The 26,416-nt window shown below is 70.7% G+C and overlaps 4 protein-coding genes across 7 annotated transcripts; all 4 read right to left on the bottom strand.

The window, feature by feature from the left end:
• Positions 1-578: 578 nt before the first annotated feature.
• TCF15 (transcription factor 15) lies at positions 579-3,178 on the bottom strand. Its single transcript, XM_075517219.1, has 2 exons — positions 2,697-3,178; positions 579-737 (listed from the first exon to the last, which is right to left on the bottom strand). The coding sequence occupies exons 1-2, from the start codon at positions 3,171-3,173 to the stop codon at positions 663-665; spliced, it is 552 nt and encodes a 183-aa protein (XP_075373334.1). The 5' UTR covers positions 3,174-3,178; the 3' UTR covers positions 579-662.
• A 7,330-nt stretch (positions 3,179-10,508) lies between these two features.
• SRXN1 (sulfiredoxin 1) lies at positions 10,509-12,377 on the bottom strand. Of its 3 annotated transcripts, none has more exons than XR_012777840.1 (3): positions 12,083-12,377; positions 11,416-11,943; positions 10,509-11,220 (listed from the first exon to the last, which is right to left on the bottom strand). XR_012777840.1 is itself a non-coding variant. In XM_075516878.1 (2 exons), exons 1-2 carry the CDS (start codon positions 12,341-12,343, stop codon positions 11,740-11,742), a joined length of 465 nt encoding a protein of 154 aa, XP_075372993.1. In that variant the 5' UTR covers positions 12,344-12,377; the 3' UTR covers positions 11,279-11,739. The 3 variants fall into 3 exon arrangements, 1 of the variants encoding a protein (XP_075372993.1); XR_012777841.1 differs by having other exon boundaries at positions 10,509-10,865; XM_075516878.1 differs by lacking the exon at positions 10,509-11,220 and having other exon boundaries at positions 11,279-11,943.
• Positions 12,378-13,919: 1,542 nt separating this feature from the next.
• On the bottom strand, positions 13,920-19,364 carry SCRT2 (scratch family transcriptional repressor 2). The gene is made up of 2 exons (XM_075516877.1): positions 19,016-19,364; positions 13,920-16,679 (listed from the first exon to the last, which is right to left on the bottom strand). The coding sequence occupies exons 1-2, from the start codon at positions 19,137-19,139 to the stop codon at positions 15,973-15,975; spliced, it is 831 nt and encodes a 276-aa protein (XP_075372992.1). The 5' UTR covers positions 19,140-19,364; the 3' UTR covers positions 13,920-15,972.
• Positions 19,365-22,875: 3,511 nt separating this feature from the next.
• Positions 22,876-25,931, bottom strand: SLC52A3 (solute carrier family 52 member 3). Of its 2 annotated transcripts, none has more exons than XM_075516875.1 (4): positions 25,862-25,931; positions 23,810-24,880; positions 23,422-23,545; positions 22,876-23,312 (listed from the first exon to the last, which is right to left on the bottom strand). In XM_075516875.1, exons 2-4 carry the CDS (start codon positions 24,835-24,837, stop codon positions 23,100-23,102), a joined length of 1,365 nt encoding a protein of 454 aa, XP_075372990.1. In that variant the 5' UTR covers positions 24,838-24,880; positions 25,862-25,931; the 3' UTR covers positions 22,876-23,099. The 2 variants fall into 2 exon arrangements, with proteins under 2 accessions (XP_075372990.1, XP_075372991.1); XM_075516876.1 differs by lacking the exon at positions 25,862-25,931 and adding an exon at positions 25,311-25,569.
• Between the last annotated feature and the right edge of the window lie 485 nt (positions 25,932-26,416).

Raw genomic sequence — 26,416 nt, 5'->3', positions numbered from 1 at the left:
ATCCCGTGGCACGGCACGACGCAGACCGTGGTGGGGGTCCCGTAGCCCTTGCAGGGCCAAAGCTGTTGGCAGGGCCTGGGGACGCAGGCACAGCGTGTGCCCGGGGCTCTTGCCCCACGTGGATCCCGCTGGGGCCCACGAGTGCACCCGTGGGGAGAGCCGGGACGGTCGCGCTGGCTCCAGCGGCACAGAGCAGCAGCGGGCGCGGGGCCGGGGGGCCAGGGCCATCTTGGGGACCCCCTGTGCCCCCCACCTTGCCCTATGCCGGGGCGGCAGGCAGGCACCGGCCCATCAGAAAAATAAGGTTTATTTTCCAAGCGGCTGCACGTGCACAACCAGCGCCCACGGGGCCGCGACACCGTCCCCCCCAGAGCGCCTCGACGCCGGCCGCACACGGGCCCCTTCCAGTCCAGCCCCGGGGTGCGGGGACCCCCCTCCCCGGCCCTGCCCTGCGCGGGCAGCCTCGGCCACGGGAGCGTCCTCCCGCCCCGCTGCCGGCTCCGGGGCCGGTGTCGGTGCGGTCCCAGCCCACGGCCCTGGGCTCAGCTGCGGCCGCCTCAGGCGGGCATCTCCCTCCCTCCCCGCTCCGGTCTCTGGGGCTGGCGTGCGCGGGCTCCGGCCAGCTCTGCTGCTGTCTCAGGCGGGTGCTGCCGGACCCCGGCTCATCTCCGTGACACTCTCAGGGGGGTCACCCCCCGCACCTTCAGGCAGTTGCCCCCGAGGTCCCTCCGGCCGCCCTGCAGAGAGAGGAGGGGAGAGCTGCAGGCGCTGGGGGGGTGCCACGGCTGGGGGTGCCCTGCTCCTGCCCGCTGCCACCCCACGCTGGCACCGCATGGAGGAGCCGCCCCGAAATGGCCGGTGCCCTGGTCCTGGGACGGCTCAGCGCTGCCCAGGATGGACAGACAGACAGGGCTGTGCCCGGTGAGCGGCTGGGTAGGCGGCTGTGGGATGGCTGCTGGGGGGGGGCACCTGTGGCCCCATCACCCTACAGGGACACGGCCCCCGTGGCTGCTCAGTGTCACCATGCTCAGACCCGCGGGCAGGGCTGGTGCTGCCTCTGGACAGACCCACAGCCCCGGACAGACCCACGGCCCCAGGGCAGACCCACAGCCCCAGACAGACCCACGGCCCCTGGACAGACCCGTGACCTCAGGACAGACCCACAGCCCCCAGACAGCCCCATGGCCTCACTGGGGATGAGGAGGCTCAGCCCCACCTCCCAGCACAACTTCAGCCCAGTACCGCCCAGCACAGACCAGCATGGCCCAGAACAGCCCAGTACAACCCAGCACGGCTCAGCAGAGCCCAGGACAGCCCAGTTCCAGCCCAGCCCATTTCCATCCTATTTCCAGCCTAGCGTAGCCCAGCATGGCCCAGTACAGCCCATTTCTAGCCCAGCCCAGCCCATTTCCAGCCCAGCCCAGCCCATTTCCAGCCCAGTACGGCCCATTTCCAGCCCAGTACAGCCCAGCCCCAGAGCCAAGAGGTGCAGAGCCGGGTCCCAGCCCAGCTCCTCCTGTTGCCCCCAGGGTCCTGGGTGCTGCAGGAGCTCCCAGCCCTGGTGCCTCTGGGGGGTCCCCTGGGGGGTCCAGCACCGTGCCAGCCCCCTGGCTCCGGCCCCGGGGAGCAGCCCAGGGACACAGCTCAGCCCCTGCCGGGGGGTCCCAGCCGAGGGCAGCTCTGCCAAGGACCGGGGCTGGGGGTCCCCCGGGGAGGGCCGGGGAGGCTGCAGAGTCCGGCCGGCGGCTGGGGGGACGGGAGCAGGAGGAGCGATTAAAAATGGAGCAGCAGAAACCGAAAGAGCCCCGTGAGCTGGAGCGTGTCCCGTGGCCACGCTGCTCGGGGTTACACGTGGGGCGGCTTGGGGGTCTCGTGGGGATGGTGGTGGGTCTAGCGGCCCCTGCCCACGGCCCTGCCCGGGGGTGCCCATGGGGCTGGGAAGCCGCCAGCCCCTCACCCTGCATCCTGCCTGGCCCGTCCCAGGGCAGGGGCACCCAGGACCCCGGCGCGGGCAGCAGGATGGGCTCACCGTGGGAAAGGTGCCCCCCGAGCCGCAGGGTGCTGGGGAGGGGGGGGGGGTGTCAGCCAGGCAGGGCAGGGCAGGGCAGGGGTGCCCAGCTCAGCCCCCCGCCCGGGGTGGGAGCCGTGCCGGGACCACCGGCAGACCCTGAGTGGGGCCACGGGATGGGGGCCCCGGCCCGGCCCCCACGCGTGGGGTGTCCGCTGTGCCCTGCCTGTCTCCATCACGTCAGGGTGCTGCCTGGGGCAGCCCTGCCACAGCGCCCGGGGGGGCCGGCGGGGCCGGGGCCGGGGTTGGGGACTGGGATGGGGTCAGCCCGTGAGCTCTGAATTTTGCCCCCGGGGCGGCCGAGTGCCCCCGGCACTGGGGTGAGTGTTTAACCCCCCGAGACCTCCCGGCCCGGACGGACGTGGGGGAGCAGCCCGGCCCTCTGACGCGAGCGGGAGCTGTGGGCGTGCGGCTACGAGCAGGATTTGGCCGGGAGCAGCCGAAACCTTTGGCAGGGGCCGGAGCCAGAGCCTGCGGTTCTCGCGGGGACGTGCCGAGCCTCCTGCCCCGCTCGGCCCCCCGGGCAGGGGCTGCTGCCCCCCATCCCGTGGGGACGTGCTGACCCTCCTGCCCCGCTCAGCCTGGGCAGGGGCTGCTGCCCCCCCCCCCACCCCTCCGCCCCGCTCACCCCTTTCCGCTGGTTGCTGAGGCAGAAGGTGCAGATGCTGCGGGGCTGCTTGCCCTCCAGGTCGCCCTTGGCCCCGTAGATGGCACTGAAGCAGGGCTGCCCGTCCTCGCAGCCCTCGCCCAGCAGCAGCACGTTGGCCAGGTGGGAGATGTAGCTGGAGGCCAGGCGGAGGGTCTCGATCTTGGACAGCTTCCGATCCACCGGCTCGGTGGGGATGAGGGTCCGCAGGGCGGTGAAGGCCGTGTTGACGCTCTGGGTCCGGTCCCGCTCCCGTGCGTTCGCCGCCTGCCTCTGCTTCACCATCACCATCGGCCCCGGTTTCCGCGGCAGCTTGCGGCGAGCCTCGGCGCCCTCGCAGCAGCCGAACGACTGGTCCGACGTGTCGCTCTCGCTCCGGTTCTCCTCGTCCTCCGAGAGGATGCTGAGGTCGGGGTAGAGCACGCGGGCGGCCACGGGGCGCAGCATGGTGAAGGCCATGGCGCGGTGCCCGCCCGCCCCCCCGGCCCCTGCTGGGGGGACCCCCCGGGCTGCGGGGAGCCTTCCCCCACCGGCACGGCTGCGATGGCCGGCTCCAGACGCCTTCCCGCTGCTGCTCCGCTCCGGCGGCCGAGCGGGGCTGGGATGACTGTCTGCGGGGGGAATTGGGATTTATACAGCCGGGGAGGGGCTGGCGCTGGAGCCCACCCCCAGCCGGCCCCCCGAGCCGCCGGCCAGCGGCCAGAGTCCTCGCCCCAGCCCGCGGGAGCCAGCGCTGGCTCCGGCCACGAGCCTGGCCCTGCTCCGGCACGCCGGCCTGGCCGCAGGCACCTTGCACCCGGGGCCGGGCTCCAGGTTGTGCCCGTCACGGTAGCGGACTCCGGCAGTGCCGCAGACGGTGCCAGGGCCACCGCAGGGCCGCCTCCCTGTGCCGCGGCCCTCGGCCCCCCGCTGCCTGCGCAGCAATGCCGCACGGAGTGCCGGCCCGCGGGCAGCGTGTCCCCAGCCCCTGCCCGGCTGTCCCCAGCCAGCCCCGGGTCCCACGCAGGGCGGCTCGGGGCGAGGACGGGGTGTGGGAAACGGGATGGGGCAGGTACCGGGGAGCGGGTGGCACCGCCGCGGTCCCCGGGGTGTTTATGGGATGGGATGCTGGTGCCCGGCCAGGGCACGCGCTGCTCCCACACCCCACCGTGCCCCGCTGGGACGGGGTCTGTGCCCAGGAGGATGCCCGGGGCGGGCAGGGAGCAGCGAGGGCAGGCGGCCCCGCGGGGATGCTCTGCACCCCTCGCCCCTCTGTCCCCAGGGGCTGGCACCCCACCTGCCCGCCGCGGGAGGGGAGGGGGGGGACGTGGTCGGGGGCACGGGCAGCGTCGCAGGCAGCACTGCCAGGCAGCCGGGAGCGTTTCCTCCCGCCCGGGAGGAAGGTGTGCACCGGCAGTGGAAACACGGAGTCTTTTCCTGCGAGGGGAGAGCCGAGCTGGCAGCAGCGGGAGCCGCTGGTGTCCCAGGCAGGGCTGGGGGCGTCCCCCCAGCCCGCAGTCGGCTCCTGCTCCTTTCTGGGCACCCGATACCACCGGCAATGGCCACCCCCTGCTCCTCCTCACCAGGGAGGTCTGCGCAGGTCCCGCTCTGCCTTCGCCCTGCCCCAGCCCCAAGCCCGGCACCCCCGAGAGCAGGCAGGGGGGTGGCCAGCTGAGCCGAGCAGGCAGGAGGCTTCCTGCCTGCCTTCCTCCCCGGCCCGCGGCCGAGCGGAGGTCGGTGGCTCGGCGATGCTCCGGGCACAGCAGGTCAAGCAGCAAAGGCAAACAGAAGGCAGGACCCGGCTCCCGGCAGATGGTCCCGGGGCTGCTGGGGATGTGGCCCTGGGGCCTGGCGGTGGCTGCTGTGCCAGCCCATGCCAGCTGCGGTCCCCATCTGGCCACTGGCCCCACAGCCAGAGGGGGATGCCGGGGGGAATCTCCAGCTAATAAGGCAAAAAAGCCCAGCTCGGGGGCTTGCTGGGGGCTGGGCCGGCAGCCGCGGGACGCAGCGGGCACGTGGCAAACCTCAGGGCGAGGTGGCCGGCAGGGAGGCCTGGGGGCCACGGGACGGGGTGGCGTCATGTCCCACTACGCCCCACGGCCGAAGCCCCGTGGCTGCGGGACCGGAGCCTGCGAGGTGGCTCCCAGGCCGGTGGGTCCCCCCAGGGCTCGCCCCGTGCGTGCCAAGGCTTGTCACTGCTGGGACCGTGGCAGGGGTGGCCACGCTCCCTGGCACCGGCACCGGCACCGGTTTGCTGCCTGCGCGGCCCGGCAGGCTGTGAGCAAACGGCGCCTTACCCCCCGTGGGCGCAGGCAGCCCCTTGCCGGCGGGACCCCCCTGCCCTGTTTTCCTTCGCCATTTGTCTGCCTGCGCAGAGCCCGTAAATCACGCGGCGGGGGGGAGAGGGCCACGCTGGGGTCCGGAGGTCCCGCTAGGGCTGGGGACGCGCAGGGCTGTGCGGGGCGTCCGCGCTGCCACGGGGACGTGTCCCTTGCCGGTTCCGTCCCCTGCCACCTCTCGCTGCGCGTTGGTCCCCGTGAGGGACCCCGACCCTCTCCTGGCCCTGGCAGTAGCCCCTGCCCGGGCGCAGAGCGGGGGCTGTTTCTACCCCTGCAGAGGTGTCCGGGGCAGAGCTGGGGCTGGGCAAGCCCTTGGCGCAGCAGGCAGGGAGCAGGCAGGTGCCTGCACGGAACGGGGAGCCCCCGCTCTCGCCCCGCTCTCGCCCCGGCGTCCTGCTGGGCTGTGGCCGGGGGGCCGCGGCAGCCCCCGGCCCTGACAGGCGGCAAGACGGATGGCGGGGGCTGTGTACTCAGCTGCGGCCACCCCACACATGGCCACCAGCTGACGGGGACGGGCCGAGGGGGGGGGGGGGGGAGAGCCCGGGCCCGGGGCCCAGCCGAGCTGCCGTGGGGTGTTTCTGGGGGGGCACGGCCACGTGTGGGGTGCCAGTGGCCTGTGCTGCTGCGGTGGAGGACGGGGCACTTGGGGAAAGGGGCAGGGAAGGAGCAGCAGGCTTCGGAGATGGCTCGGTGTGCATACGTGTGCACGCGTGAGCGTGAAGGTGTGTGCCCGGATCTGCACGTGTGCATCGGCATGGCTGCGCAGCTGCGCACATGTATGTGCACGTGTACCCGTGCGTGTGTGGGCGCGCATGCGTATATCCCCGCGTGTGTGCGCATGGATATACATGAGGATGGGGGTGTGCGCACGCAGTTGCACGCGTGTGTGAGCACGCGCACGTGCACCCGTGTGCACGCGTGTGTGTGCTGGTGCCTGCAGCAGGTGTGCGCGTGCGCGCGGTGCCGTATACACCCCGACTGCCACCGCCTCCCGCCGCAGAGAGCTCCCCGGGTTGGCACACGTGTGTACGTGCGTGTGTGCGACCACCGCCCTGCCAGGCCCTGCGCACGGTAGGACAGACGGACAGAAGGAGCCGGCAGTCCCGGCCAGGAGAGCGACGGGAGCCACAGGAAGCAGCGAACGCTGCCGGCTCCCTGCCCGTCCAGCCACCAGCTGCCTGCGGATGCTGCTGCTGCCGGGGCGGGAGGACGCGCGGCAGCAGCCGGGTTTTCCTGTGCTGCCCGGCGGGCGTGCGGGACAGGACGTGCGTCCTTGTGCCTGGACCCCCCCCGGCCCCCTCGACACAGCGCCTCGGGTCTGACTCAGCCGGGCGGCACGAGGCGCAGCCGCAGGCCGTGGCATCGCAAACCTTCCGCCGGTCGCCGCGCCGCGCAGCCGACTTGAGCGGGTGCCAGGACACGGTTGTGTTTGGCATCACAGCTCTCCCAGCTGATCCGGCCACACAAACCGGCCACCGGGCCGAGGGCTGCCGTCCCGGCAGAGCGGTGCCGCGCCGCGCAGTCCTGGGCACGGAGCGGGCAGCACCGGGCGGCGGGTTGGGTGTGCGTGGTGGGCAGGGGGTGGATGGGACCCTGCGTGGCACACGTGGAACGGAGGGGACGTGGCCTGAGCATGGGGTTGCAGCCGTGGCCCCAGACCAACCCCCAGGCACCCCCCAGGTGCAGGCTGGCCAGTGGGGGGGCATCCCTGGGGTGGGGGTGCTGGGCACCCTGAGGGCTGGATCCTGCCTCCGCTGGAGGGGAAATGCCCCCTGCCCCCCGCCCCGGGGAGTGTTTATCTGCGAGGTGATACTTAAGTGTAAGAAAACAAACAGGGAGCAGATGGGCCGGGGGGCCGGGGCTGCCCCCAGCCCCGCGGGGCCGCTCCAGCCCTCCTGGGAAAACACCGCTGCCGGCGAGGCAAATGGATTCCAGACCTGCGGCAAAGCCGGCACATGTGGCTGCCAGGATGCCGGGCCTGACCCTGCTGAGCCCCGGCGAAGCAGCGGCACGCTGACCTGACCCGTCCCATCCCACCCCATCCCATCATATCCCATCCCATCCCTCCTATTCCACCCCATCCCATCCCATCCCATCCATCCCATCCATCCCATCCATCCCATCCCCATCCCATCCATTCCATCCCATCCATCCCATCCCCATCCCATCCCATCCCATCCCATCCATCCCATCCCCATCCATCCCATCCCATCCCATCCCATCCCATCCCATCCCATCCCATCCATCCTATCCCATCCCTTCCCATCCCATCCCATCCAGTCCCATCCAGTCCCATCCCATCCCCATCCCATCCCATCCCGTCCCATCCCATCCCATCCCATCCCATCCCATCCCATCCATCCTATCCCGTCCCTTCCCATCCCATCCCATCCAGTCCCATCCAGTCCCATCCCATCCCATCCCATCCCATCCCATCCCATCCCATCCCACCCATTCCATCCCATCCCATTCTATCCCATCCCGTCCCATCCCACCGAGAGCTCTGAGGGTGCTGCCTGGCCCCGCTCGCCCACAGCCCCCGACCAGCCCCCGGCGCAGGGGGTCTCCGGGACTGTCCCCTCTGCCCGCGGCTCCCCGCTTTCAGGGCAGGTCAGGCCAGCGAGGCCGCAGCCCCACGGAGCTGCCCTGCGGCAGGCGAGCTCAGGGAGCTCTGCCCCGGCTGGCCGGGCGCGTGGAGCATCCGAGTCCAGCTGCTTCGCGCCCGGCTCTGAGCCCAGCCGAGGCCGGGGTCTCGTCCGAGGGGTGGCTGTCCCTGCTTGCCAACACAGGGAGACCTGGGCCGGCAAACCTGGGAGCCCCTGGAGCCGCCCTGGGTGGGGAGGAACAGCGAAAGGGGCTCAAGGGGACAGGGCGTTGTGAAACCTTTTGGGGAGCAGGACTGTTTTCCCACGAGAGCAGTCCCTGCCTTGGGAGAAATCTCTGCCCGGCCCCCCCCCCCCCCCCGGCATCGGGGCTGTGGCAGGGTGTCCCGGCGGGTCCCCGGGGCGATGTGGGGAGCCCCAGGCCCCCTCCGCCAGCCGGGCTGTACCTGCAGGCCAGGGCCGCCGGTCTGGAAGGCATTACACGCCTGTCGCGCGGGGAAGTCTGTCCCAGTTCCGGAGCCGGGACCCCCCCCACCCAGCCTGGGCTGGGGGGAGCCCACAAAGCCCCTTTGTTCCTGCCCTGGAACGAATGGATTGGAAGCAGCCAGGATCGGCTGTCAGCTGGCGACACCGGAGACCCCATGGGTCAGGCAGAGGGAAGGGGGACAGGTGGAGGGACAGAAAGACGGACGGACAGAGCCGATGCAGAGATCGCCGTCTCTGGCGAGACCCACTCCTGTGCCGTTCGGGGGGTCGCGGCACCGGCAGCACTGGCTGGAGGCTGGGGACCAGCTCACGCCGCCCGCACCGTGCCAGCCCCGGGGACGTGCCGGTCAGCCCCGGAGATGCTCACACAGCTCCTTGGCCGCAGCGGCCGGTCCTGACCCCCGGCCGGTGCCACCGAGCCCTGGGAGTGGCGTCACGGGGCACTCGCGGGGCTGGCACAGATGTCCTGGCACTGTTTGCAGGGGATGGGAAGCTGGAAGAGCGGATCCTGCAGCGAGTCCTGCAGCTGGAAGAAGCCCCCACGGGGTGACGGGAGAGGGGGCTGCAGGATCCGGGCAGCCTCGGTTCATCCCCACTCGTGGGGTCCCAGCTCTGCTGAGCTGCCTCACCCCCGGCTCCCTTTATAAGGGGCACAAACGCCAGGAGAGGGGCTGAGCAGAGCCCACGGGAGCTGCCTGGCCCTGGGGGCACAGCCTGGGGTCTGGCCAAAAACCAATCCCTGCCATTTGAGGGCACCCTGGTGATGTCCCGCGCTGCCGCAGGAGCTGCCACCTCCTCCCTTTCCCACCCTGCTCTCTAACAAGAGGAAACTTTTTAGCACGCCACAATTCTTCCAAGAAATTTATGGCCCATCAGGGAGCCGCAGACCAGGGCTGCTCTCTCCGTGAACGCTTGCAGGGCTTCCTCCCGGCGGAGAGCGGCTTTGATGCGGCACATGCAGCTCTGCTGCGCCGGAGCCTCCCTCCGGCCCCTTCCTTCGCCTCCGCGAGGGAAGGGGCCGGAGGGAGGCTCCGGCGCAGCAGCCCCCAGCCCACCCTGCCCTTCCTCCCCAGTGGCTCCTGCGGAAACGCCGCGCTGGCAGGCAATGGCAAAGCGTGCCCTGTCTGGCAGGCAGCGCTGCCAGCTCCCGGCGTGCACGCTGCCCTGCAGAGCCGGTGCCCAGGGGGGCCGTGCCCTCCTCCCAAGCCCTCTCCCCGGCCCGTTTCTGCCCTGGGAGGACAGGATCCGTCCGGGAAGGAGCGTGGCCGAGGGGGCAGAGCAAGGGCAGAAGTGTCCAGCTACGGTTCCTGTCCCAGTCCTGCTGCTGACTCACAGCGTGGTGGGGTGAGTCAGTGGCCTTTCCCCTCCCTGGACCGAGGTTCCCGGCTCAGAGGGATGCCGAGACAGCCGGAGGATGCTCGGAGTGGTTTTTCCAGCCTGCATGTGGGGTGAAGACGTGGTGTTTGCAGAAATGACAGCATCCTGGCATGTGATCCCACAGCCGGGCCAGAGCCGACCCTGACTTTGGCTGTGTGCTAGCGTGGTCTGGCAGAGCATCCATCCCCCAGCACAGCATTCATCCCCAACACTGCATCCATCCCCTCGCAGAGCATCCATCCCCCAGCAAAGCATCTGCCCCTTTGCAGAGCATCCATCCCCTGACACAGCATCTGTCCTGTGTGCCCGCAGCCACTGCTCTCACAGGCGCCAGGCCTCCACGCCGTGCCGTGCCGTGCCGTGCCGTACCGCGGCATACCTGCTCCCGACCCCAGCATCCCCCAGCACCAGGCCGCAGAGCTGCGGGGGTCTGATCCCCTTTATTTCAGGTGCGGCAGCGGGTGTCCTCACCACACCATTTCGGAGATGTCCCCCATGGAGAGGGGAACCACAGGATGTGTCCACGGATGGGGGCCGGCGGTTTCGGGGCTGGCACAGCCCAGGGTCCTCCCGATCCGGGCACAGGGTGAGCCCAGAGTCGCTGAGGGAGGCCTGGGGACTGGCCATGCCCGGTTCGGTTGTGCCTCCTCCCGGTACAGCTGTGTCCCGATTCGGCTGTGTCCCGGTTTGCCTGTATCCCTTCCTGGTACGGCTGTGCCCTGGATGGGCTCTGACCTGGCACAGTTCCAGTGTGCCCCGGTTCAGCCCGTCCCGTCCCGTTTCAGCCCGGCCTGGTTGAGCAGTGCCCCGGTTTAGCCCGTCCTGTCCTGTCCCGGTTCATCCCCTCCTGGTTTGTCCCGTCTCGGTTCATCCCGTCCTGGTTCAGTCTGTCTGGTCCTGTCCCATCCCGTCCCAGTTCATCCCGTCCTGGTCCATCTTGTCTTGGTTTGTCCCGTCCAGGTTCAGCTCATCCTGGTTCATAGCGTCCCGTCCCGTCGCGGTTCGTCCCGTCCCGTCGCGGTTCATACCGTCCCGTCCCATCCCATCCCAGTTCAGCCCGGCCTGGCTGAGCCGTGCCCGGTTTAGCCCGTCCCGTCCCATCCTGGTTCATCCCGTCCCGGTTTGTCCCATCTCAGTTAATCCTGTCCCGTCCCATCCCGTCCTGTCCCATCCCAGTTCAACCCTTCCCAGTTCAGCCCATCCCATCCCGGTTCAGCCCGTCCCGTCCTGTCTGGTCCTGTCCCGTCCCGGTTCAGCCCATCTGGTCCTGTCCTGTCCTGGTTCGTCCCGTCCCGGTTCAGCCCGTCCCGTCCCATCCCATCCGGTCCCGTCCCGTCCCAGTTCAGCCCATCCTGTCCCGTCTGGTCCTGTCCCATCCCGATTCAGCCCATCCCGTCCCGTCCTGTCCTGGTTTGTCCTGTCCCGGTTCAGCCCGTCCCGTCCCGGTTCATCCCATCCCAGTTCAGCCCGTCCCATCCGGTCCCTTCCCGTCCCGGCTCAGCCTGTCCCGTCCCAGTTCAGCCCGGCCCGTCCCGGCTCAGCCCGTCCTGTCCCGGCTCAGCCCGTCCCGTCCCAGTTCAGCCTGTCCCATCCCGGTTCGTCCTGTCCCGGCTCAGCCCGTCCCGTCCCGGTTCGTCCCGTCCCAGTTCAGCCCGTCCAGTCCGGTCCCGTCCCGGCTCAGCCCGTCCCGTCCCAGTTCAGCCCGGCCCGTCCCAGTTCAGCCTGTCCCGTCCGGTCCCGGCCCGGCCCGGCCCGGCCCAGCCCGTCCCATCCGGTCCCGCTTCAGCCCGTCCCGTCCCGTCCCGTCCCGTCCCGTCCCCGCTCAGCCCGTCCCGTCCCAGTTCAGCCCGGCCCGGCCCGGTTCGTCCCGTCCCGGCTCAGCCCGTCCCGTCCCGTCCCGTCCCGTCCCGTCCCGACCGGTCTCGTCCCGGTCCCCGCGGCCGCTCGGGGCGGCGCAGCGCGGCACAATAGCGCCACCTGCCGGCCCCGCCGCGCCGCACCGCCCCGGGCGCCTCCCGGTGCCAGCGAGACCCCGAGCCCGTCCCGGCTGGAGGAGCGCGGGGAGACCCCCAGAGCCACAGGAAACCCCCCCCCCCGGGCCGGGGGACCCTGACCCCATCCCCACCGGAGGCTCACGGGGAGCCCGGATCAGGCCCAGCTCAGCCCCCGGGGACCCTGCGGGGAACCCAGGCGGCCACCGGGGGGGCTGGCGGGGGCCCGTGCATCCTCCGGGGCGCTGGGCTAGCGCAGGTGAGGCGTGGAGGAGCCCAGGTAGGTGCGGAGGTCGCTGAGGGTGGACGGGATGATCTTGGCGGGGATGGTCTCCCGGTTGAGCGCCCTGTGGGCGGCGAAGCGGTGGCAGCCCCCGAAGGAGTAGAAGTAATCCCCGCCCTGGCTGCCCCTGATCCAGAGCACGTCGATGGGGGGCACCCGCTCGGGATCCTCCTGGGAAGAGAGAGACCCCCACACGCCCTGGCACCCCCCAACCTGCCTGTGCCGGGGCCTCGGTGCCGCGAGCTTCCCCGGCAGCGCTCCCCAGGGTGGCACGGGTGGGTGCGGGGGGGCTGCCCCCAACACCCCTCACCTGCAGGGTCTCCACCAGGCTCCGCACCTTGTCGGGCTCCAGCTCCCCGGGGATGGGCCGGATGAGGATGCGCATGGGCACATCGTGCACGGCCGAGATGTGCCGCGTGTGGATGCTCTGGTCCCCGGCCTCGGCCATGGTTGCCGCCTGGAGCTGGCCTTGTCCTTCCTCCTGCTTGCCCAGCGGAGCCTGCCGCTCCGCCCCGAGCAGCACAGCACCCAGGCGGGCCCCTCTGCTTCCTCCCAGGCCGGCCGTCGCCATCGTCACCACCACCCTGCCGTTTTGCAGAGTCACAGTGAAGGGGCAGGACAGGCAGGGCCGGGCTGCCGGGACCGATGCCAGCGCTGGCTGGCCTGCTGCCCGCTCCTCTCCGCCCCAGCGAGGCTGCGGTGGGGGCTGCCCTCGGCTCCCAGTCCGAGCGGGGCACCCCTTGGCACGCAGCGGCTGAGCCCCCGCCGAAGCTGCTCGGTGCGTTGGGGGTCCCCGTCCTGCCCCCACCATGGGGCTGTCCAGGGGTCCCTGCTCCCGCCTGGCCGTGCCGGGGCTCTAAGGATCTGTGTGCGGCATCTCAGCCGGGAGCTTGCTGTGCCCCCCGCCTGCCAGGACCCCATCCCCACCCCAGAGTCCCCTCCCTGCCGCGCTGACGCCTGCGGGGTCCTTGGTGAGGAAGAGGCGGCACGAAACAGCCCCAGAGCTGAGCAGCGAAGCACGGATACTCTGCGGCCGGGCAGACCCGGCGGTGCTGCAGCCCTAAATCTTTCTAGGTCACTTCTCCAGACCAGTGTCCCAAATGGCAGAGGATCCCAGCAAGAACTGGGTCTCCCGCCCCACCGGCTGCCGCAACCGGGGCAGCCCGGCTCCGTAGCGGGGCTGTGGCACTGGCAGACGGCTGCTCCCGGCCCCCTTGCCCTGGCTCCTGGGGGGCACGGAGGGTCCCCAGCCCCAGTGCTGACTCAGAAAGACACTGGGTGACTCACTGCCCCGTGCGAGGGCTGGTGACGGTGACGCTCGGGGACGGGCTTGCGAGGCTCCGGGATGATTTTTTTGTATGATGAAATCCGGTGATGACTTTGCAGGTGAATTATTGTGCTCTCGCCTGCGGGGCAGCACTGATGTCACCAGGAGCACAAGGCTCAGCGAGGGCTTTGCTGATGAGCTGGAGGCCAAAAATAATTTGCCCTCCCCCTTTGGCACCCGTCTGTGGGGAAGGAAGGCAGTGAGGGGCGGGGGGCAGGAGCGCCTGGCTGCCCCCGGGAGCGGGGGCTCTGCCGGGTTCTTCCCACTGCCCCCAACCTGTGCCTGCGCGGGCGGGCGTAGATGCGACCGCGATGGCAGCCAAAATAAAATTGGCTCACCGAACCCTTCCCATCCGGCATGGCCGAGCCCCGGGGGTGAGGCTGGGGGTGCGCGAGCATCGCCGGGCACCCCCTGGGCTGCCCGCCGGGCTCTCCACCCCGCTGCCGGTATGGAGCTTTACTTCCAGGTCAATGCTCTGCCGCTGCTCGCAGCCCCCCGGTGCTTTCACGAGCAGGGTGGCATTACAAACCCACCTCTCACCGCGGCAGGGGGTTGTCTGGCTACTGCCCACCGGCTGCCGGGGCTGGCAAGGTGAAGCGGGCAGCGCTGGATGCTCCGGGTGCGTCAGCCGCCCCCGTCCTGGCCAGCTGCCGGGGCATCTCCACCCCTAATTTTGGGGCAGATGTCTTCTCCGTGATGCTCCTGCCCCGGGGCTGCTCAAGGCACCACGGGACGGGCAGGCGGGCAGCTGGCTTCCCCTGTCCGGTGTTCCCATGCCACCACCCGCCACCGCCTGTACAAATCTCCTGAGACGCACGGGTAGTGGCAGAAATCCCTTTTATATCCCTGAATTGCGTTACAAGTAATACTGCGGGCGGCCGGTTCTCAGTAGACTTGTCTTACTGGGGGCTGTCGAGTACAAAACCTGGCAGAAAAAAATCTATCATGCACGGAAAATTATTGCTGTAGTATCTGCTATTTACAGTATAGACAGGGGCAGAGGCGCGGTGCTCCGTGCCTGCCCGGCCGAGGGACGCGGTGCTGCCGCAGAAAGGTGCCGGCATCGCGGGGAAAACCTGAACCGCTGCGTCCTCGCTGGTGGGGTGCCTGCGCGGCCGGGGCGATGCTCTGCCCCTGTGTGGGGGTGCGGGTGCGTGGCCACCATGCCACAGCAGCAAGGGCCGCGACAGGGACGTCCCTGGGAGGCATCGAGCCTGCGAGCCGCGGCCGTGCCAGCGCACGGGGAGCGCACGGGCACCGAGGCGGCGAGAGGAAGACAGTACAGGGAGGAAGACGGCGCAGGAAGACGGTGTGAGGGTACGCGAGTACGGCCCCGCGGGGTGCCGGGCTGAACCCCGAAGGTGTCGGGGACCGGCACAGGGTGATGGGGCCATGGCAGCTCGCGGCCCGAGGTAGGAAGCGGAGGCGCGGGTTGGGTCCCGCTCCGGGATGCCGTGCACGCGGTGCTCGCTCCGGGGCCGGTGCAGGGATGCTCCGCCGGGAGGTTGCATAGAATGGTTGGTTTGTCCCCGCCGGGCTGGCGCAGGGCAGGGAGCAGAGCAGGAGCCTGCGACGGTGAGGAAGACGAAGGAGAAGGGCTTTGCCTTTGGGGGAGGCTTGCAAGGCGCGGAGCCCGGGCTGCTGGGCCAGCTCGTGCCCTCCTGTCTCCGTGCCTGCCGCATGGTCCTCTCTCGGGGTCCTGTCCCCGTCCGTGTCACCGCGGCTGTGTCCTGGGCATGGCGGCTCTGCTGCAGCTCTGCCACCTCCTGCAAGCTGGCGCTTGCGCGGCCCTGCCAGTCTTGGCAAATAAATAGTGAAAAGCATAAGTTATAAATAATATAAATAAGAACATTTAAATAGACTCACCCAAACTTTACGGCTACTCTGACCCCCTCCTGCTGAGCGCAGGACGGGGGCGATGGCGAGGGGGCCGGGAGCCGGCCAGGGAGGGCTCCGGGCAGGGGCTGGGGGTGCATGGGGGGCAGCTGGGGTTTCGGTGCTGCCCCGGGGCCGGGTCGCCAGCCCAGGCGCCAGCCTGGCCGTTGGCACGGTGAGGGGGGCTGCACCTGCCTGGGGGGGCTGCTCCCCAGCCCATCACTGTGGCGGGGGCCAGACTTGCTTGGCTGAGCTGGGAGCTGGGAGCTGGCGGGGGACGTGTCCCACAGGGCTCTGCCGGGAGCCCCTCACTCTTCCCCTGACTCCAGGGCTGCGGGGCCACAGTGCCAGGGTGAGCAGCGTGCCACGGGGCCACGTCCCACGGGACCGTGCTGGGCAGGGGGGCATTGGGGTGCCCCAGGGCCCGGGCGGTGGGACCCCAGGCTCCGAGGGCGGCTGACAGCCCTGCCCTCCCCTCGGCTGCACCATCCGTCAGTCCCGCCGAGCCGTCAGTCGTACTGGCCCATGGTCCCGTCTGAGTTAGGATCAAGGTGAGGTTTTGCTCCGGGGGTGGGGGGAGCAGAAAAGTGTCTTTTCTTCCCCGGGATCCCCCGGGAGGAGAAGCAGCAGCTCTAAATAAATAATAGTAATAAATTAAATAAATAGAGGTGAAAGTCAGGAGCTGGGGGAGGAAAAGTCTCTCCTGGGTCTGGAAGAGGTCCCCCGGCGAGTCCCCCGCAGAGAGACCTGCCTGGCTGCGGGGGGGCTCGGGGACCCGCGGGTGAGGAAGGGGTCGGAGCTGGCCCTTCCCAGGGAGCGCTGGGGCACCCTCCTCCCAGGTGGGGAGCCAGTCTGCGGGGACGTGTCCTCCAGCCACCGCGCAGCCACAAACCGGTTGGCTGCAGCTGCGGGAGTGCTGGCACCGGGACCGGGACCGGGACGGGGATGGGGATGAGGATGAGGATGGGGATGGGGATGTGCCGCAGTGGGCTGGGGGGCTAATTCCCTATTGCACAGCTGTGTTCGGAGCCCTTGAAGCAGGCGGACTCGTAGTGCTTGTTGAGGTACGACTTGAGAGCGAAGGTCTTCTCGCACTGCGTGCACTTGTAGTGCTTGAAGGCGGAGTGGGTCTGCATGTGGGCGCGCAGGTTGGAGCGGTCGGCGAAGGCTTTCCCGCAGTGGGAGCAGCCGAAGGGCTTCTCCCCGGTGTGCGACCGCATGTGGCCCTGCAGCAGCCAGGGCCGGCTGAAGGCTTTGCCGCACACATCGCACTTGTGCTTGAGGTTGTGGGTGAGGACGTGCATGGCCAGGGCGGGCATGGAGACGTAAGCCTTGCCGCAGGTGGGGCATTTCCTCGCCATCTTGCTGTCCAGGCTGCGGTGGGTCTGCTTGTGCCGGCTGAGGTTGGAGGAGGTGGCGTAGGTCTTGCCACACTCGGGGCAGGAGTGACGGTGGCTGCCGCGGCGCTGGCTCTCGCTGCGCCGGCGTGACCGCCCATCTGTGATGAAGAAGGCATCCATGGAGTAGCTGTCCGTCACCGCTGCCTCCCCGTTGAAGTAGCGGGCGGAAAAGCTGGACTGGGGGCTCTCGGGGTCGCTGTACTCCTCGTGGCCGGGTGCGTAGGCTGGGTCCGGCGGCGGCGGCGGCAGACCTTGCTTCTTGTCGGTGTCGTAGCCGGCGGGTGCCAGGCAGTGCTGGAGGTACCCTGCAGGGACGACACAGCCGGGTCACCATCCCTCCGGGCCAGCCCCACTGGGGATGGGGGAAAGCCACGAGCCAAAAATGCCCATTGAGGGTGCAGAACCGGGGCTGTGTCCCCCCCCCCACACCCCGCACCGGTCCCTGTCCCTGCTCAGCCCCGGGGGCTGCCCCTGAGCTCCAGAGCTGCCCCGTCTGCACAGGGGCCGAGTCTGCCCAAGCTCCTGTCCGCATCTGCCGGCAGGATGGGTCCCACCCCGCGGGGCCGCCCTGGGTGGGAGCCGGGGATGGGGCTGCGGGATGTCCAGCTGCGCCTGCCGGGGTATCGCCCCGCTGCCCTGGCTGCGGGCAGCCGCCGGGGGCCATTAGCCGCCAGACAGCTGTCGGTGTCGAGAGCCTCATTGTTCACCGGGGCAGCCGCCGGTAATGAGCTCCGCTCCGTCCACCTCCTCGCCTCCGGGAACCCGGGGCAGCTGGGGCGAGGGGGAAGAGGCAGCGCGAAGGGGTTAGGAATGGCCCCCCGCCTCCCCCTGTCCCCTGCAGGGGTTATTCCCCGGGGATGGGGCAGCACCTGGAGGCCAACACCACCGGGGCCCTGGGCGCCCACCGAGGAGAGGGACACACAGCCCCCAGGCGCAGAGCGGGGCTCGGGTGCTACCCCAGTGGTGTCACCCCCGTGTGACATTGGTGCAGGTCTGCTGGTGGCCCGGCTCTGGGTAAGGGACTCCCGACCCGTGGCAGAGCGGGCGCCGCGTGGGCACCCCCATGCCTCCGTGCTGGCCCACGAAGGTCACCGCGAGAGGAGCAGCGCAGCCCTCTCCCAGCGGCCAGTGACCCTGTGGGGCACGCTGCCACCCCGGGTCCCCCAAACCAGTCCCGGTGGTCTCCTGCCTCGTGCGCGCTGGCCCTTGCCAGCCGCTTCAGAGGACACGTCCCTGCTGTTGGTGACAGCGGGGGCTGCCGGGGGCCTGGGGTCGGGGCACGGCCAGGCTCACCCGTGCACGCCAGCGGGGCGGCGTGGACAGCCCACCCCAGCTGCAGCCGAGCATCCCCTAAATCCAGGCCGTCCCCCTGCCCCTGGGACCCCCCGTCCCCCTGCCCTGCTGACCCTGCCCGGGGCGAGCGGCTGCTGCCGTTCGTCCCATGGGAGGTTGGGGGTGCCTGCGGTGGGGAGGGGGCTGCGTGGCGGGGACAGAGCTGGGCCCCCCCGTCCCCCCGCACCGTGCTGACAGCGCGGTCGCGCGGGCTGTGCAGAAAGCGCTCTGCTCAGCAATTTCTCACGCTGCCTCCGAGCATGCAGCAAGGTTATTTCCAGGAGAGCAGCGTCGGCAGCTTCTGCCCAGCTGCAGCACATCCCTCCCCCACCGGCTCTTGGCTCCCGATGCGGGGGGGAGCAGAGGACCCCCCCCGGGCCTCGCACCCCTGTCCCTGGCAGGGAAAGCCCACCAAAGGCTGGGGAGCAGCGAGCAGTAGAAATGGGGGGGACAAGCAACGCAGCGGTCGGGCAGTCTTGGCTTGTGCCTGGCTGGATCAGGCCCATTCCTGCGCCCAGCTCAGCCTCCCGGTCCCCGAGCAGCCAGGACCCCCCCAGCCCACGGCTCGGGACGGACCCCCCCACCCCCCCACCCCCGGCCCCCTCTTCCAGGACAGGTCCCTGGGCCGCCCCGTCGGGGGTCTCTGCCAAGCCCGGGTGACTCCCGGAGTCCGTCTCGGTGTCCCCTGGCAGGACGGGGACCCCGGCCACCCCCAGCCCAGCTCTTTGCACCTCTCCCAGCGTCGCGGGGAGGGGGCTGCCCCCCGCCTCTCCCCAGCCTGCTCCCCGTGCCCCGGGCAGGCGACGGCCCCCCCCGCGCTCTCGGGGGGGCTCGGGGCACCGCTGCGAACAATGAAACCCGCAGGCACGGCGAGGGTCCTGCTCCCCCCCCCCTCCCCCGCAGCCCGGCTGCTTCGTGCCCCCCCACCCCCCCAAACTCCTCGTGGGAAGGAGCCGACCCCGCTGCACCCCGGGCGTGGGGGGAGCGGGTCGGGCCGGGGCAGCGTGGGCTGCCCACGGGGGCTGCCGCTGGCACGCAGGGGATGTTTCCCCAAGGACCCAACTTCAGCAGGGGCCGGTGGCCCCGGAGCGGGGGACAAGGCGAGGAGGGACGACCCCCCCCCCCCCCCCCCCCCGCCCGCCTCCCGCCGCCCCCTGAACGCCCCGCACGACGCCCGGCTGCGGGACGCGACGCCGGGGACCCCCGCCCCGTCCTGCCCCGCGTCCCTCGTCCCCCCCCGGTGCCCCGCCGGGCGCGCACACAATAGCGGCGGGGGGGCCTCCCCCGGGGCCCCCGGCCCCGCACTCACCATCGCCGGCGGCGGGGCCGGGCAGCGCGTAGGGGGGCTCCAGGGGGGCGTAGGGGGGCGCGGGGGCCCCGGCGGCCGGGAACGCCTCCGCCTTCAGCTTCTTCACCAGGAAGGAGCGGGGCATGGCGGGGCCGGGCCGGCGCCCTCAGCACTGGACAGCTCCGGTACCGGCACCGCCACCGGCCCCGGCACCGGCCCCCGCCCCGCCCCGCCCCGGCCCCGCGCTGCGCCCGGCGCTCCGGCCCCGGCTGTGCGGGCGGCGAGGAGCGGGGAGCCGAGTGCGAGGGGCGGGGAGGCGGGCAGGCAGCAGGGCGGCGAGGAGGAGGAGGAGGAGGAGGAGGAGGAGGTGGAGGAGGAGGGGAGGAGGAGGACGGGGAGGAGGGGGAGGAAGGCAGGCGGCCGGGGGGGGGAGGGGGCCGCTCCACCCGGCCGCGCCCGGAGCCCCCCCGGAGCCCCCCGAGCCGCCGGCAGCGCCGGGAGCCCCGGGCATCACGGCAGTGTGGGGTCCCCGGGCCCTCCCCCCGCTTCCCGCCCCCCCCCCCGGGCCACGGACAATGGGGACACTCGGGGACTGGGACGGGGACGGGGGGTGGGACACACCGCTGCCTCCCACTGCCTTTGTCTCCCTGCCGCCAGCCCCCAGGGCCTGCGAAGGACGGGGCTGCGGGGTGGGGATCCCCGTCCCCTGTCCCTTGTCTCCGTCCCTGTCCCCTGTCCCTTGTTCTTGCCCCTTTCTCCTGTCCCTATCCTTGCTCCCTCTTCCTACCCTGTTCCCTGTCCCCATTCCTGTCCCTCTTCCCTGTCCTCATCTGTCCCCCATCCCTCCCCACTGACCCCTTTCCCTTTCCCTTGTCCCTTCTCCTGCCCCTTGTTCTCTGTCCCCATCCCTGTCCCCTCTTCCCTGCCCTCATCCCTGTCCCACCTCCGTCCTGTCCCCGTCCCTGCCCACTGTCCCTTCCTCCCCTCCCCATTCCTCTTCCCTGTCCCTTTTCCCACCTTCTCCCCTTTTCCCATGTCCCCGTCCCCATCCCTGTCCCTGGGGAAGCGTCGTGACCTTCGCAGCCCACAACAATAGCTGGGCTCGTGGCGGTGCATTGTTCCCTCCCGGAGCCCCCACTCCCCCGCCTCCCCTCGCCGGCGCTCCGCTGCCGCCCTCCCCGGAGCAGGATGAGGCCCTGGTCCCGCAGGCAGGCGGTGGCCCTGGGGCTGGCTCTCCCCGGGGCTGTGCCGGCCACGGGCTGGCAAGTGACACCGGGACCTGGCTGGCAACAGGCCCCGCTCTCCCCGAGCCCTGTGCTACACCGAGAGCATTGCAGCACTCAACTAAGGACAGGCCCTCATCTGTCACTGCAGGCAGAGCGCTGGCACGGCCAGCACAGGGCAGCCCTGGGCACCCCCGGCCTCGGGAGGCACCAGCCCCTTTGGCCACCACGTGGCGTTGGGCCTGGGGGCCGAAGCAGCACCCCCGCGGCCAGCACCCGGGGCCCTGCCTGCTCCCAGCCGTGTCTGCTCCTTCAGCCACGCTCAGAGCCAGGGCTGGGGCCGTCCCTGCGTCACATCGGGCCAGCGTGCCCCTGCTCACCGCTTTGTGTGGCACCCCGTAGCCCAGGGCATCCCACAGCCCAGGACATCCCACGTCCCACAGCATCCCACAGCATCCCACACCCCACAGCATCCCAGAGCCTACAGCATCCCACATCCCACAGGACCCCACATCCCACGGGACCCCACAGCCCAGGGCACCCCACAGCCCAGGGCACCCCGCAGCCCACCCCACCAGCCCTGCTCCCGGGGCTGGGGGGTCCTGGGGCCGCTCCCCACGTGGGTTGGGGTCTCGCCTCCCCCCCTCCCGCAGCGCTTGGCCGGGGCTTGCAGGCAGCGACACGAGTCCCATCTGGCCCTGCAGCGCGGCCCTGACGTCAGGGCTCCGCCAAGTTCAAGGTCACCTCTCCCGGAGGGCCACGGTCCTGGGGGGACGTCGCCTGCCGGGCCGCTCCCGGCATCCCCCCCCGCACGCTGGGCTCCCGGCCTCCGCTCCCTGATTTATTTATCCGCGCGTGTGCCGTTTCTCTCCTTGAAGGCACGTTTGCAGAGCGGGCCATTACTTACGCCCTAGTTGGGCCAGGCCTGCCTGCCTGCCTGCCTGCCCGCTGCCCTGGGATTTTGTCTCTCTCCAGGCTGTGGTGTAATAAGGGAGGTAATTAAGTGTAAAAGACAGGGGGAGGGAGGGCTGGGAGAGGGGGAATAGGAACCCGGCTCCTTTCAGAGGCAGGGGACTGAGATAATGTATGTTAATAACCTGCAATCAGTCCTGCCGAGCTGTGCTAATATTGCTGACTGCAGCGGCTGGGCCCCCCCAAACCTGCCCCCGCCGCGGTGGGGAGGGAGGGGAGGGCCAGAAGAAAGGCTCAGCCTTTCTCCTCTGCTGGGCGAGGGCTGAATCCGTGCCTTCCTGAGCAGCTGTATGGAAATAATTCCCTTTGGAGGCGATTGTTTCCCCGGCGAGAGGGAGGGGGCAGCGGGTGTCCGGTGGGTGAGGGTCTCTGGGGGCTCCCAAGGGCGGGAGCATCCTCTCGGGGTGCAGGGGGAGAGGGGCTGGGTCCCCGCTTCAGCTCCCGGTCTCCCCGCAAAGGCCATGGGACGCATCCTGCTCCGGGGATGAGGCAAGCCGCCCCGCGGAGCCCCCGCACCTCCCACCGATCCTCGGCCCCCCCCTCCTCTCCCTCATCCCCCACGGGGCCGGATCCTGGACACGTGGTGCCGTGGGGTCAGCCAGGAGGATGCCCGGTGGTGCCGGGGGGCAGAGCCCCCTGCCCTCGCTCCTGCCCTCTCTGCTGCTTTGGCCACCGGCTCGGGGGGCTGCTGGCCATTAGCTATTCTAGCCGCGTCCTTCCCGGAGGCGGCCGGGCCGCAGCCGGAGCCCCAAAGTGGCTCCAATCCGTGACTGTGAGGCACGGCAGGCGCGGGTCTGGCGCTGCCGCCGGCTCTGGGAGCAGATTGCCAGACAAAGGGCCGGGGACAAAGGCCCGGCTGCCTCGTGCCCTGGGGAAGGGGTGCAGGCGCGTGCGGGGCGCGGGTGCCGGCCTGGCCTGGCGGCTGCCGCTGCCCCCCCGACCCCTCGCACCCGCCATGCCCCGGTGCCCACCCGGCCCCCACCCTGGCTGGCACGGCCGGGGCGCAGTTGGGTACCAGGTGGCACAGCGCTGGCATCGGTCCCATGCCACCCCCCCAACCGGTGCTGCGCCTGGCACTGCTCTGGGCGCGGGGCTGTGCTGCGGCCCCTCTCTGGCTCTGCACCCCCGGCGCTGCCCGTCTCGGGGTGCAGCCGGGCTGGGATGGGGTGCAGTGGGGCACAGGGCTACGGGGAGGGAGCAGAAGGTGTGGAAGGGGCCACAGCAAGAGGATGGCAAACAGCGGGCAGGTCCCCTCAGTCCCACCGTGCCTCGGTTTCCCCAGCTGCTATTGGGACCCTTGTAAAAGCCCCCTGCCCCGTGTCCCCAGCACGGTCCCTCTCCCCACGGCCAGGGCAGGGCAGGCTCCGGCACAGCCCTGCCCAAGCCGCCTTTGTCCCCGCTCCCCGCAGCTGGCTGCAAACCCGCCGTCCCAGGGGCAGCTGCCGCCTCCGCCACGGCACGGGGCCGGGAACGCCACCGGTGCCACCGGGTGCAGCTGGGGCTGTGCCCACCCGTGGGGTCCTGGGCGGAGGGGGGCTTTGGGGCACGACGCCAAACGGCGCCAGACCCCCCAGGGGAAGGGACGGGACGTGGCCCCAGCCGAGCAGAACCCAGGCGGGGGGCACCGGCACAGGCAGCCCCTCCCTGCCTGCTGGCACGGCGGGCGCGGGCAGCAGGGAGGCCGAGGGCTGAGCAAACACCTTCTATTACTTCCAACGCGAAGGGGATGCCCCGTGCCCGGGCTGGGGACAAAGGCACAGAGCTGCTCCCGCCCGGGCACCCAGCAGAGCCCGGCAGGTAGATGTGCCAGCAGCCGCCCCGGTTCCAGCGCTGCTTCCCGGCCCCCTGGCCCTTACTGGTTTTGGGGGTGCGTGCTGGCGAGAGGGGCTGTCCGGGGGTGCCTGTCCCGCTCACGCCGGGCACTGCAGGCTGCAGTAGTCAGTGGATTTGAAGAAGCTGTAGATGTTGACGAGGGGGAACATGAGCAGGGCCCCAAGGAGGGAGCCCAGCTGCTCCACCGCTCCGTACCACACCAGCGCGCTGCGGCTGCGGCTCCGCAGGATCACCCCAGCCATCACCTTCACGTAGGAGAGTGTCCCGGTGAAGAGTACCCAGGAGAGGACCTGGTGGCGCAGGGGGGGAGAGCGGTCAGCGGGGCTGGGGATGTCCCCCACTGCGGGGACGGGAGACAGCGCAGTGACCTCCCCGGGCGAGAGGGACCCCATGACTTACGATGATGGCATCGCCCCACTGGGACTGCTGGAGGAGCGGGCAGGGGCTCATCACCGCGATGGCCATGTTGTAGGCGCCAAAGCCCATCCCCGCCATGGTGAGGGTGCCCAGCAGGGCCAGGGACCTGCAAGAGACAGGCAGGTGACACCAGGGAGTGCTGCCAGCCCGGCCCCGGTGAGCAGCACAGACCCCCGGCACGGGCTGACCGGCTCCGTGCCAACCCCATCCTCCTTTGCTGGGGTGTCTCTGCTGCCAGGGCACCGGCACCCTGCGGACCCTCTCCCACCCAGTGCCTTCTCCCCCCACCCCACGGCCAAGCGGGGGCCGTGCCTGGGGCAGAAGCCCCCTGGGTGCACCCCGCCACGGCCCCTGGCACCCCACTACCCACCTGCCGGGCAGGACCATGGCCACGATGCAGGCGAGGGGGTTGGCCATGGAGCTGAGCGTGGCCGCGAGGTGGTAGGCGGTGTTGCCGTAAGGCAGGCAGGAGTAGGACTGCACGGACGGCAGGATCCCGTTCGTCAGAGCGCTCACCCAAGCGATGAGGAGGTAGATGAAGGAGAGCTTGGCCAGGGGGTAGGAGACCTTCTCCGGCAGGATGTCCCTGGGCCCCTTGACATCCTTTGGGCACGGGCAGCCTCCGCTCAGCCGCAAGCCAGCTCCCTCGTTGGGGATCTGGTCAAATGAGCTCAGCATGATGCTGCTGGGAAACAGCTGCTGCTGGGAGAGCTCCCACACCTTGGGCTGCCTGGCGAGGAAGAAGAAGGCCAGCAAGCAGGCCAGCATCATTATAGTCATGAGGAGGAAGAAGAGGAGGGTAGAGAAGTTGGCTGGGAGGTAGCGGGTCTCCAGCTGGAAGATGGTGGTCTCCACGGTCTCGTTGCCGGTGGTGATGTTGACCACATGGGTAACATTGGTGCACTTGGAGATGCCGGAGCCCTGGCCCAGGGCGATGAGAGCGGGGATCAGCCCGCTGAGCCCTTCACCTATGAAGAAGGTGGTCAGGTACTGGGGCTGCAGCTGCATCATGAAGGGCAGGAAGGTGACGGAGGAGGTGCAGTCCACCAGGGCCAGGAAGAAGGTGAGGAGCAGGAAGGCGGTGCTGTGGGGCCTCCCGGCGATGGGGGACGTGTAGCTCCAGAGGAAGGCCAGGAGCAAGCAGGCCACGACACCCACGGACACGACCACGTAGATAACGGCCACCTCCTTCAGCAAGCCGGGCCGAAAGCGGTGCATGAGGGTGACGAAGAGCGGCCCCACATTGGCCATCTGGATGATGATGGTGATGTAGGAGGGCAGGTCCCACTGCTCCGGCAGAACCGTCACCAGCAGTGGCAGCTCGACCCACAGCCCGTTGATGGCCACCCAGGAGCCCGTGCCGAAGGCGCAGGCGAGGAGGTGGGTGAGTAATGCCATGGCTCAGGGTTGGGTGCCCGGGCCCGGGGACGACGCTGCCGCACTGCAGGAAGAGGCTTTGATCAGTGGCGAGGTGCGACCCGACCCCCTCGGACCCCGACCCTGGCCTCCCACGACCGCTGCCTGCGTTCCCCCTCCCGCAGGCAGGCAGGCAGGCGGGCAGAGCGGCTCCTCTCCCACACGCCACGGGGGTGCGGGACTCGCCGAGCCGCACGGCCTCCCCACGGCCCATCCCGGCCCCCCTTCGCCCCCCGCAAGCCCTGGGGACCCCCCTGTTCCCCGTAGGCGATGACGCTGCGCCTTCCAGCAACTGGGTGTGGGACCTGCTCGGCTTCTCCCGGGCCCCGTCCCGGAGAGCTGGGGCTCGGCAGCACCGGGCGCAGAGCCGGGACGGGACCCAGCAGGGCACGGAACCTGCCCCGGCTCAGGGTGCAGCGCGGCACAGCCTGGCACGGGGTGAAGATGGCTCTCACCTGGGGGCCGAGGGAGGCCTGGGCAGCCGCTCCGCTGGGAACGGAGGCCTCGTTCCTCCCACCGCATCCGCAGGGCAGGGCAAAGCAGCGCCCGTCTCCTCCCAGCCGGGTCCCGCGCGATCCCGGCGAGGGCGGGCAGCGGCGGCCGCGGGGAGAAGGGCCCCGGCAGCCCCACCTGCACGGCAGCCTCGGCTCATACCAGCGAGCTGAGTCAGCCGGGACCCGGCCGCATCCGCGGCCAGCCCCGGGCACCGGCTCCCATCCCGCTCCCGGGAAGGAGGACACCCGCCCCCCCCCCCCCCCCCCCCCGCTCCCCCCAGCCCGCGTCCCCACGTCCCCGTTGTCCCCGCCGCCGCGGCGCTCAGCCCGGCGGAGGAAACCCACGCCTCCCGGGGCTGGGGCTGCCTGGTGCGACAACCCACCCGCGGCTGCGGCCCCGCGGGGAGGTGTCGGGGACTCCCGGTACGGAGCGGGAGCCAGGAAGGAAAGCGGGCTCCCGGTCTGACCGGTGCCTCGGCAGCCCCCGGGGCATCTCCCGAGGGGGAACTCACTGCGCTTTGGGGAACCGGCAGCAGCACGCGGGCGGGAGCGAGTCCTGGCTGCCGGGGCAGTGACGTCAGGCAGGGACGTCACCACCTCCGGATGCAGACGGGTGACGACGGCCGGGCCCCGCTCTGCTCCTCGTCCCGGTCCCCGCGGGTCGGGGGGCGGCCGGGGGGACCCCGCACCCTCCCGCCGCGTGTTCGGCAGCGGGGTCCAAGGCCGCGTTTCAGGGTGCCTTGTCCTGGGTGGGGGGTTGGTGGGGGGGGGGGGTGGGTCCCAGGAGGTCCCGGGGGGACACACGGGCTGCGGGGACGGTCAGCTGCCAGCACAGGGTGTGATGAGATCGAAGTGGTAAGAAAGTGTAAGGAAAAGCTCTGAAGTCCGTGAGGGATGAGCGGGGGGTCCCACTCCCGAGGGGACCCCCGTGGCCAGAGGGAACAGCTCCGGTCCCAGCCGGCCCCCCCGTGGGGCAGGGCAGGGGCTGGGGTCAGCCCGGGCAGGGGGGCACGGCCAGAGGGGGCAGGGGCTCAGGACCCCCCCCCCCCACTCGTGCCTTCCCCTCC

This window comes from Mycteria americana, chromosome 14, assembly GCF_035582795.1.
Source record: "Mycteria americana isolate JAX WOST 10 ecotype Jacksonville Zoo and Gardens chromosome 14, USCA_MyAme_1.0, whole genome shotgun sequence".
NCBI lineage: Eukaryota > Metazoa > Chordata > Aves > Ciconiiformes > Ciconiidae > Mycteria > Mycteria americana.
Note: the sequence above shows the minus strand (reverse complement) of the source record. Positions and strands in the feature narration are given on the sequence as shown.